The sequence below is a fragment of the Portunus trituberculatus genome, chromosome 7 (genome assembly GCF_017591435.1).
Source record: "Portunus trituberculatus isolate SZX2019 chromosome 7, ASM1759143v1, whole genome shotgun sequence".
NCBI classification, from domain to species: domain Eukaryota; kingdom Metazoa; phylum Arthropoda; class Malacostraca; order Decapoda; family Portunidae; genus Portunus; species Portunus trituberculatus.
In genome coordinates, this window is record NC_059261.1 from 6,256,544 (window position 1) to 6,268,140 (window position 11,597).

An 11,597-nucleotide genomic window follows, 5' to 3' on the forward strand; every position below is an offset into this window, starting at 1 on the left:
CTCAAAGTTACCTCCTGTCTCTCTGCCTTGACTGGGGCGGCCTGGAAGGTGGTGGCTGGGGGCGCTTGAGCAGTGACCTTTGCCTTCTTCCTTGCTGGGGTGTGAGGCCTGATGGAGAGAGATTTGTGTACGATTAGACCATTTTATTGACATCAAGAAGGGTCTATGGAGGTCAAAAGATTAACGGCCACAGTCTTCGCTATTTTAACCCCTTCAGTACTGGGACACATTTTTACCTTGAGATTAGACCATTTTATTAACATTGGGAAAGGTCTATGGAGGTCAGAAGAATAATGGCTACAGTCTTCACTATTCTAACCCCCCACAAGAGTTTCTGAAGCTGTACAAAATCACTAATAAGACGATTTTATTATGAAGCATCTATGGACATCAGAACATTAATGGCCACAGTGTTCACTATTTTAACTCCCCCCCCACATGAGTTTCAGCTGTGTAAAATCACCAAATAGTCACCAAAATGAATATGGAAACACATCATAGTACTGAAGGGATTGAGATTTGAAAGATGAACAGACACCAAGTTAAATGTTTCTCAGTCTTAAATCAATGAACAAATAAATACCATCTCTCATATAAGGAATCAAATAGTCCTTACTCTTCATCTATATTTTGTGCGCCCGTGCCTCTCTTGCGCCCTTGTTTCTTAGCGGCAGCAGCAGTGGCGGTGGTGGTGGTGGTGGTGGGCAGCAGGGTTCTTGTCATGCCAGTAACCTCATCTGAATTAATGTTTGGTGTATCATGGTTAAGTTAGGTTAGGTTAAGATTTTGGTCCCCTCATACTATGGCACACACATCAATAAATAAAAAAAAAAAAATAAATAAAAAAAAAAAAATAAATAAATAAATAAAATAAATAAATAAATAAATAAAAGATAAAAAAATAATAAAATAAAAATAATACTCCAACATGCACACACGCACACACACACACACACACTGAGACAAAAAATTACACAATTTGAGAAAAAATGAGGAAAAAAAAAAAAAAAAAAAAAAACACACACACACACACACACACACACGCCCTTACGCTGCTGTCCGATACGCCAGGCCAGCACCAGGTAGCACTCAGTGACGGGCTCCACACAGTCGCCACCACCGCCACCCCACAGTCCCACTGCGTCAGGCTGGAACAGTGTGTGGCAGCGGTTGAACATGAAGTAAGCGCGAAGACCATACAGCAACGCCTCCCCATACTGGCCTACGCTGTATCTGTTGGGGCAGGGAAGGTCAGGTCAGGTCAGGTCAGGCTAGGTTAGGCTTAGTTTGATTTGGTTAGGTTAAATTAGGTTAGGGAAGATTGTGTTGGGGTTAGATTAAGTTAGGTTAGGTTAGATTAAGTTAGACAAGGTTAGGTTAGATTAGGTTAGACTAGGTTAGGTTAGACAAGGTTAGGTTAGGTTAAGTTAGACAAGTTTAGGTTAGGTTAGGTTAAGTTAGACAAGGTTAGGTTAGGGAAGACTGTGTTGAGGCTAGATTAAGTTAGTTTAGGTTAGGATATGTCAAGTTAGGTTAGGTTGGGTTAGGTTTGGGTAAAGTTAGGTTAGGGTAAAAGTTATATTGGCTTAGGTTAGGATAAGTTTGATTAGGTTAGATTAGGGTTAGTTAGGTTAGGATAAGTTAAGTTAGGTTGAGTTAGGCTAAGTTAGGGTGGGTTAGGTTAGTTTTGTATTAGGTTAGGTTAGGTAAAGTTAATGTCAATAAAATGGTTTAATCGTACACAAAACTCAAGATAAAAATGCGTCCCAATACTGAAGGGGTTAACAAAGGCATATATTACCTAACTTTGTCACAGAAACATGCCAAATCTGAGGTAGGTAAAAAATAAATAAATAAATAAACAAAATAAATATATAAATAAATACCATACATAGAAATATATAAACACTAAACTAAAACACACCAAAAACACACACAAAAAAAACAAAACCACACACAAAAAAAGAGAAAAAAAAACACCAAAACACACCACACATTAATAGAAAAATAATTACAAACATACACACACAAAAAAAAAAAAAAAACACCACACAATAGAAAAATAAACACACAAAAAAAAAAACACCACATATAAATAGAAAACTGAAGACAAACACTTAAAAAAAAAAAAAAAAATCCTGAGACACCAAAACACACACAAAAAACAAAACAAACACACCCCACATGGAAAAACACCAAAACACCACCATACATTACCTATTCTTATCACAGATGAACGGCATGACCTCGTAAGTGACCTTATCAAGCACATGGACACCGCCGTAACCTTTGCCCTCGCACGCCTGCCACGCCGCCACCAGAACCTGCTCCGCCCTGCTCTTCCAATCCTTCTTCTTTTTCCCCATTAATCTTCCCTGTATGAACCCTAACACCCCTTCCTCCTCCTCCTCCTCCTCCTCCTTGACCTCCACTAGATCAATGGTGAAGCCCTCGAGAGCCACGTGTCTTTCCAGGAGGAGGAGGTAGGAGTCTATCTTAGTGCTGAGCTTCATAAGGGCAGTGCTGTAAGATGTGTCTTCAGATAGCACTATTTTGGTGGATCTTTCATCCCAGGACAGCCCCGTCTCCTCACACACTGCCAAATGCTCTATATATGCTCTCTTGCAAGCCATTTGGTCTGTTTTTGGCGTTATTTAAGATGTTTGTTGATTTTTTCGGGTTTCTTGGTCCTGTCCGACACTTGTATCTCTCTCTCCCGCCACTTCGAGTTCTGTCTTTTTTACGGTACCTCATTGTAGACATTATATTTTCATTCGGCACAAGTGATATATACATGTTAACTAAAAAATGACTATATTAATTTTAGGGTTTATTTTTTAATACTTAAATGTGATGTCAACGTGAGAAATGAAAAGTGAAATGTAACAAATATGCATTCAGGATTAACGGGAAGGGAGGGAGAGAAAGGGAGAGGGAGGGAGATAGACAATACATCAGATAAGATTAGATGAGTAAATAAAGTAGATAAAATAACAATGGAATAAATGAATGAAAATAATCTATGGTTTTAGATCCGTTTCGTCTCTCTCTCGATTTTTTTTTTTTTTTTAGCTCTGATTCACGTATCATAGTGTAATAACCGCTAAATATCTTGAAAATAGAGAAATAACCTTGAAGAGAGGCACCTTTAACTATATGAACTGAACACGCAATCCACATCTTTACCTTCTGTATACACACACCTGGAGCTAATCACTGCCTTTATACCAACCATCACCATTCACTCCACACCAATAAATCTATTCACTCTCCTTAACCTTTAAACACTTAACGACCGAATGATTATCCCCAGCTGAAGAAGTAGTAGTAATAGTAGTAGTAGTAATAGTAGTAGTAGTAGTAGTAGTGGTGGTAATGGTGATACTTTTTCTTTTAATAGCAGTGCAGATCGAGAACGGGATAAAAAGTATAACAGAAAAGCAAAATGTCCGCTAAAGTGGCCAGTCTGCCTTCCAAAATAAGGATACAAGGGTCTGGATATTTTGCAGGTTAATCTTTCCGTTTTTCTTTGTTTTTCGTGGCAAGGTTAATGCACACGAGTCATGCACTGAATAAGGATCTTTTTTAGTTGTTGTCAATTATCTACTTCTACTATAACAGCTGATACAGTGAGACTTGCACATACCTATCAAGTTCACGTTATTTTTTTCATATACTGGATTATAAATTTATTTTTCCATTTTCCTTGACTCCTGAGCCCCGAGTATGTGTCACAGTAGCATTGTGTGGCCAGGTGTTACGCAAGTCTGTCGTGAATACTCCTTTGAAACACTTTGTCGAGGTGCTAAAAGCCGTGCCAGGTGTGCCAAGTCATCCCCGCCACCTGTGTCAGTGTCTCAAACCACTGACTGGCTGACCTAGCTGGAATTCTGAAAGGTTTCTTATTCTTAATTGGTGGTGGCAAGTGTTTGATCAAAGAAAGTCCCCATCTTTTCAGGCGACTACTGTCACCATTCAGCATTCACCTCCGTGACACACTGCCCATACACTTACGCGTCACGTCTCTCACACTGTATGTATGGGCAAGTGTGTATGTATCTACTCTGTATGGTTGTGCTGCTCCCTCTCGCCCCCCACTGGCATTGGCCCCATGGTTTCTACCGTCATATAACCTGGTGGCGGGCAGAGGGTCGTCAGTGCAGTCTGTCAAGCCCCAGCAGCTGAGGACATGAAGGCCTGCAGTGTGTTGGTGAGTGAGGCAACGCGACAGTTAACCAGTAATACTGTACTGTACTCTACACAACTCTACTACACACACACACACACACACACACAGGAACCAGGACAGCACGAGGTGTAGCCTAGTGGGGGTGTTTTTTTGTATCACACAACTAGCTAAATGCACACACAATCTTTCAGTTCATTCCTTTCACTGGTAAACTCTCGATGGAATCTTTTCCTGCCTGCCAGCCCAGCTGCTGCCTGTGACTTGAACCTTTTCAAGAGAGGAAGGTTTCAAGACACTGGCCAGCCAGTGAGCAGAGCAGCGTGCATGGAGGGCAAGGATCACGTGACAATGCCGCCATTCTGACACACAGTGTGAGCCGCACCTCCACTATACACCAGCTATTGTTTCAAAGTGTCTAGTTAATTGACAGTGCCCGTGTTTGTAAGGGCTTTCTTTATGGTCGCACTGATACATCGACACCATGTCTGTACCACCACCACCACCACCACCACCATCATAGGGAGAAACAGTGTGGAGAGGGCGGCTTATCGCCTCCACATGTAGCCTTTATACAGCCTTTACAAGCAGAGTGGTGGTGGTGGTGGTGAGAGAGAGAGAGAGAGAGAGAGAGAGAGAGAGAGAGAGAGAGAGAGAGAGAGAGAGCAAAGCATTTATGAACACAGGCCGTAGCCTACATGTCCTTCCTTTGCCCGGCAGGTGTTGGTCGCCGTGGCCTGCGTGCCCGCCCTGGCCCAGGAAGGCGGAGAATATGTGGACCCCAAGCAGGGAGAATATGTGGACCCCAAGCAGTCATGTGGAGGAACAATGGTAATATATCGTGTGTGTGTGTGTGTGTGTGTGTGTGCTCTCATAGACACATGAGCGTGGTCCTCTGTAAGAGGAGGACAAGTTCTATGGTGCAGTGCACGTGGTTCGCGTCAGTGAGTGAGTGAGTGCAGTAATTTTGTTTTTTCTATGGATAATTTTTTTTCTGTATTGTTTACGTAATTTAGACGAGTCTCCGCTGTTCCCGCTCTCCCTGATGACGTCACAGAGACTGATCATGACATACCCCAGGGCTGGCGTCTCGCTCTCTCAACCCCCAGTTCGTCAATATTTTGCCTAATATCCAGTTACTTCTACGTATATTCGTGTGTTTCTAGGCTCAGGTGTGTAGGTACTAATAGTAGAAGGGAGAAGAAGGAAGAAATAAAGGAGGATGAGGAGGAGAGAAGGACAAAGGGAGGAGGAAGAGGAGCAGCAGCCAAACCACATTATCTAACTCTCCCTCCATTTCTTCAATATTTTGCCTAATATCCAGTGTTTGCTAAGTGTCTTTATATATCTGGAAGCTCTTATGTGTAGATGGAAGCAGTATAAGGAAGAAGAAAGGAAACGAAAGAGGAGGGGAAAGTAGATAGGAAAAGAGAGGAAGATTAAGAGGAGCCAGTTAAACAACGCTTTTCCTTTTGTGGTCAACCTCTGTATCATGTACAGCATGAGAACAGGCTGAGTTAAACCAAGGTTTAGAAGGTTTAGGTTGAGAAAAAAAAAGAATGTACGCCTCCGTGCCAGACGTTATCAACTCTGTTATGCGTTCAGCACACAGAGATTGGTTTCTGACACGGGGGCCGCCGTGATACAGTGGAACCATGCGTGTTTTGGGGATCGAGGGGTTTCCAAGAGCACGGGTTCGAATCCTGTGCACGGTCTGAGTGTAGGTTGGGCTTCCTCACTCAGGGCAACGGTTTCCTATCGGGTGGGCTTTGAGAAAGGAGGTGCCCTAAGAAGTATCCCCTATAACCGATACATTTCCGTGAAAAGTCCACATGGTATAAATAGAAAAAAAAAAAAAACAGTAATCATTCCAGGGAAAATCAGCATAATACCTCCTCAGGTACCCCCACCCAACTGGCAGAGGCAAATGCCAGAGGCACCTCCACTTTTGGGGGTCTCGTGGAGGGATTGGAGAAATAGGACAAGATACAGAAATGAGATTGTGATCGGAGGAGCCCAACAGAGATGATGGGGTGACAGCATAAGCAGAAGGGTTAAAGGTGAGGAAGAGATTCAGAATGTTGGGTGTGTCTCCAAAACTGTCAGGAATGCGAGAAGGATGTTGCACAGTTGCTCTAGGTCATGGAGGATAGCAAAGTCAAAGGCCAGTTCACCAGGATGGTCAGTGAAGGGAGAGGGAATCCAAAGCTGGTGATGAACATTGAAATCTCCAAGAATGGAAATCTCTGCGAAAGGGTAGAAGGACAGAATGTGCTCCACCTTGGAAGTTCAATAGTCAAATGATTTACTATAGTCAGAGGAGTTAGGGGAGAGATACACAGCACAGATGAATTTAGTTAGAGAGTGACTATTGAGTTGAAGCCAGATAGTGGAAAACTCGGAAGATTCAAGAGCGTGGGCACGAGAGCAAGTTAAGTCGTTGTGCACATAGACACAACATCCAACTTTGGAACGAAAATGAGAATAGAGAAAGTAGAAGGGAACAGAGCAGGGGCCACTGTCAGTTGCCTCAGCCAGCTGTGTTTCGGTGAGGAAAAGAAGATGAAGTGTTATAGAGGAGAGGTGGTGTTAAACAGATTATATATATATATATATATATATATATATATATATATATATATATATATATATATATATATATATATATATATATATTTTTTTTTTTTTTTTTTGTGTTGTGTGTGTGTGTGTGTGTGTGTGTGTGTGTGTGTGTGTGTGTGTGTGTGTGTGTGTGTGTGTGTGTGTGTTCTAGCCTATCAGTGAAAAATGGCTCAGCTGTTTGTTTACATTTCTATGGAACTGTGACGCGCCAAGGCAGAACTTTCAAGTAGCAAGAGGCCAAGATGAGCTGCTTTGTTGTTTATGAGTCAACAAAGCTGTCTAAAGTCTCAGAGAGAGCAATAGAGGCCAAAAAATGCAACGTCAAAATGGTAACTGCTTGCTGGGGTGAAGGAGGAACCATGCTTGTCTAAAGTCGACAGAGACAAAGCAAGCTTGTGTGTGACGTCGAACGTCGACAAAATTTGACAGTCTTCAGAGAGTTGACGGAAAAGTGTGACGTTGCGTTAGCTCTTGCAGTAGGGAAATGGATAAAACAGTGGTGAATGATGGAGAGTACTGGGTAACTCTTGCATTAGAAAGATAGATAAAACAGTGTGAATGATTGAAAGTACTGGGTAACTCTAGCATTAGTGAGGTGGATAAAGTAATGATGAATGATTGAGAGTATTGGGTAACTCTTGCATTAGGGAGATGGATAAAACAGTGTGAATGATTGAATGTACTGGGTAACTCTAGCATTAGTGAGGTGGATTAACTAGTGATGAATGATGGAGAGTACTGGGCAACTCCTGCATTAGAGAGATGGATAAAGTAGCGATGAATGATTGAGAATACTGGTTGACTCTTGTTTTATAGAGGTGGTTAAAATCAATATAGTGACGAATGACTGAAAATACTGGTTAACTCTTGCATTAGTGAGGTGGATAACATTAAAACATTGGTGAATGATTGAGAATACTGGTTAACTCTTGCATTAGAGAGGTGGATGAAATTACAATAGAGATGAATGATCGAGAATACTTGTTAGATAACTCTTGGTGAGTGACTGGTTAACTATTGGTGAGTGAGTGAGAATACTGGTTAAAGGTGGCATCACGCCAGCACTTTTTCCATCGTTGTCGACAACTTCCTTGGTTTTTGCAGTATTCCGTCAACTCTCTCTGTCATCTTGAGTCAGACGAAACGCGCCGTTTTCCACTGCGGTCAATTTCTAGTCAAATTAAGATCTATAGTTTCTAATTAACACTTCTATGACATTTTTGTTTGCTAATTGGAATGATGTTATAATGCTAACCTCATAGAATTGATAAGTTCATGTATACCAGATGACATGACACAACCCTGGGGAACACCAATTATGTTGAATTATAAACTTTTGTGTTTAGAATTACAACTAGTTCTAGAACAACATCCCTAGGCAGGGTTGTTATTACTTATCAAATTCACGTTACTTTTCTTGGAGGTGTTTGTTAAATACTGCATTACAAACTTACTTTTTTCCCTTTCCATGACTCCTGAGCCCCGAGGATGTGTCACAGTAGCATTGTGTGGCCAGGTATTCCGCAAGTCTGTCGTCAATACTCCTTTGAAACACTTTGTCGAGGTGCTAAAAGCCGTGCCAGGTGTGCCAAGCCATCCCCGCCACCTGTGTCAGTGTCTCAAACCACTGACTGGCTGACCTAGCTGGAATTCTAAAAGGTTTCTTATTCTTAATTGGTGGTGGCAAGTGTTTGATCAAAGAAAGTCCCCATCTTTTGAGGCGACTACTGTCACCATTCAGCATTCACCTCCGTGACACACTGCCCATACACTTACGCGTCACGTCTCTCACACTGGTCCCTACCGCCATATAACCTGGTGGCGGGCAGAGGGTCGTCAGTGCAGTCTGTCAAGCCCCAGCAGCTGAGGACATGAAGGCCTGCAGTGTGTTGGTGAGTGAGGCAGCGCGACAGTTAACCAGTAATACTGTACTGTACTCTACACAACTCTACTACACACACACACACACACACACACACAGGAGCCAGGACAGCACGAGGTGTAGCCTAGTGGGGGTGTTTTTTTGTATCACACAACTAGCTAAATGCACACACAATCTTTCAGTTCATTCCTTTCACTGGTAAACTCTCGATGGAATCTTTTCCTGCCTGCCAGCCCAGCTGCTGCCTGTGACTTGAACCTTTTCAAGAGAGGAAGGTTTCAAGACACTGGCCAGCCAGTGGGCAGAGCAGCGTGCATGGAGGGCAAGGATCACGTGACAATGCCGCCATTCTGACACACAGTGTGAGCCGCACCTCCACTATACACCAGCTACTGTTTCAAAGTGTCTAGTTAATTGACAGTGCCCGTGTTTGTAAGGGCTTTTCTTTATGGTCGCACTGATACATCGACACCATGTCTGTACCACCACCACCACCACCACCACCATCATAGGGAGAAACAGTGTGGAGAGGGCGGCTTATCACCTCCACATGTAGCCTTTATACAGCCTTTACAAGCAGAGTGGTGGTGGTGGTGGTGAGAGAGAGAGAGAGAGAGAGAGAGAGAGAGAGAGAGAGAGAGCAAAGCATTTATGAACACAGGCCGTAGCCTACATGTCCTTCCTTTGCCCGGCAGGTGTTGGTCGCCGTGGCCTGCGTGCCCGCCCTGGCCCAGGAAGGCGGAGAATATGTGGACCCCAAGCAGTCATGTGGAGGAACAATGGTAATATATCGTGTGTGTGTGTGTGTGTGTGTGTGTGTGTGTGTGTGTGTGTGTGTGCTCTCATAGACACATGAGCGTGGTCCTCTGTAAGAGGAGGACAAGTTCTATGGTGCAGTGCACGTGGTTCGCGTCAGTGAGTGAGTGAGTGAGTATCTGCTGCATGTCTGGTGTGCGGCCACACGCCGCACGCCTCTCCTGTCCTGTGTATTGCACACTGCTTGTCTCGCCCCTTGCACAGACTGTGGGCGCGGAGCCGGTGGTGATCACCAGCCCTAACCACCCCAACGACTACGCCAACAGGCAGAGGTGCAAGTGGAGGTTTACGGCGGAGGACCCTGACGACGCACTGTTCCTCAGCTGCGAGGAGTTCAGTGTGCTCTGCAAGGGAGACAGGCTGAACATCATCGAGGGAGGCGTTGTGCAGGAGAGGCTGTGTGGCAGTGACCCGGTGGAGTACGCCTCTGAAGGAAACGTCATGGTACTCAAGTTCCGCACCAACAGGCGTGGCACCAGTTCAGGCTTCTCCTGCACGGTGACCTCCTCCTCCTACTACGAGGGCTCCTCCTCCTCCTCTTCTTCCTCCACCGAGGAGGGCGAGGAGAACACCACGCCCTCCAGCAACACTGGCTCCTGCAAGTGCGGCGTGCCTAACCTCAACAGGATCGTGGGCGGTCAGGAGGTGAATCCCAAGAACAAGTACCCGTGGCAGGTGGGACTCAAGATGAGTAACGGCCGCAACTACTGGTGCGGCGGCTCCATCATCAACGACAGGTACGTCATGACCGCCGCCCACTGCATCTACGGCATGAGCTCCACCAACAGTGGCTTGATGGTGGGCGTGGGCGACCACAACATGTACCAGACCAGCGACGACGTGTCGGGAGCCACGCGCCTGGTGGCCGTGGAGCGAATCATCCAACACCCTGACTACAACACACGCACCCTGGACAACGACATCGCGCTGCTCAAGCTGTCCGAGACGCTGGACCTCACCCAGTACAAGGAGGTGGGCGCCGTGTGTCTGCCCGCCGACGACTCCAAGACTTACGCCGGGGAGTTGGCCACTGCCTCTGGCTGGGGCACAACCAGTTCCGGCGGCTCACAGCCCTCCACGCTCTACGAGGTGGTGGTGCCCATCCTGGAGCCTTCCTGCTGGGGCATGTCCGTCACCGCCAACATGCTGTGTGCCGGCCTGGAGGAGGGCGGCAAGGACACCTGCCAGGGAGACTCCGGCGGCCCTCTCTACGTGGAGGAGAACTCCGTGCGCGTGCAGGTCGGTATCACCTCGTGGGGCTACGGCTGTGCTGACGCCAACAGCCCCGGCGTGTACGCCAGGGTCAGCAAGTACGTGTCCTGGATCCAGCAGAACACCCAGGACGCCACCTACTGCCAGTAGTACCACCACCACCGCCACCACCATGGCAACTCCTGGCTGGCAATGCACTTGCCCGCCATCCATGCACGAACCTTTCACGGCACAATGACCAATGATAATGCTAATAAACCACCAACAACCTGCAACCCTCTTTCCTTTTATTCACCCACACACACACACACACACACACACACACACACACACACACACACACACACACACACAGGCAGCAAGCCATCTTGGATCCACCGCACCGTGCTGTAGCTACAGTGCACCGTTTTGTAGGGGCTGCACCTCACGAGCCTTGGGTCACGCACGACAGGAACCAAAACAAGCAAATAAACAAACAAACGCCGCTCCTCAACGCGTGGGATGGAATACCACTCTATCGTGATTATAAACTTGTTCAGTAAAGCCGCGTACAGTTAGAGACTTGAAGTATTTATTGTGGATGTTTCCAAACGTCCTCAATGAATACTTCAAGTCTATAACTGTACGTGGCCTTACTGAACAGCGACAACTTGTCTTCTTTATTGTGCCACATCCGCCCTCTCTCTCTCTCTCTCTCTCTCTCTCTCTCTCTCTCTCTCTTCTTTTAAATAAATTTTTGTTCCTTCGTTCACTTCTGGTTCTAGGTAACAGTTGGACGCCTGAGAAGGGAGTTAGCACTGTATATTATTTATTTATTTATTTTAAAGAAAGATAAAGTGGAAATAGCCGGGCGTTTTAGGAGTGTTATAAGTGGAAATG

General features: G+C 45.3%; 2 protein-coding genes across 6 annotated transcripts in view; one reads left to right on the forward strand and one right to left on the reverse strand.

Annotated features, from left to right (window-relative positions):
- Positions 1–2,744, reverse strand: part of LOC123520098 — a 6,111-nt gene extending 3,367 nt beyond the window's left edge. The window contains exons 1-4 of one of the 2 annotated variants that reach the window (XM_045282018.1): positions 2,218–2,744; positions 1,052–1,233; positions 617–737; positions 12–108 (exon numbers count right to left, since the gene is read on the reverse strand). In XM_045282018.1, the coding sequence (XP_045137953.1) occupies positions 12–108; positions 617–737; positions 1,052–1,233; positions 2,218–2,633 (816 nt within the window). In that variant the 5' untranslated portion in view covers positions 2,634–2,744. Of the gene's footprint in view, positions 109–616; positions 738–1,051; positions 1,234–2,217 lie in introns of both variants that reach the window. The other variant, XM_045282009.1, reaches the window with a different exon arrangement.
- Positions 2,745–4,099: 1,355 nt separating this feature from the next.
- LOC123520105 (trypsin-like) lies at positions 4,100–10,993 on the forward strand. 4 transcript variants are annotated; one of them, XM_045282028.1, is made up of 4 exons: positions 4,100–4,210; positions 4,907–4,999; positions 9,431–9,472; positions 9,711–10,993. In XM_045282028.1, exons 1-4 carry the CDS (start codon positions 4,190–4,192, stop codon positions 10,866–10,868), a joined length of 1,314 nt encoding a protein of 437 aa, XP_045137963.1. In that variant the 5' UTR covers positions 4,100–4,189; the 3' UTR covers positions 10,869–10,993. The 4 variants fall into 4 exon arrangements, with proteins under 4 accessions (XP_045137963.1, XP_045137970.1, XP_045137988.1 ...); XM_045282035.1 differs by lacking the exon at positions 9,431–9,472 and having other exon boundaries at positions 4,103–4,210; positions 4,907–5,017; XM_045282053.1 differs by lacking the exons at positions 4,100–4,210; positions 9,431–9,472 and adding an exon at positions 4,452–4,560 and having other exon boundaries at positions 4,907–5,017.
- The last annotated feature ends 604 nt before the right edge of the window (positions 10,994–11,597 follow it).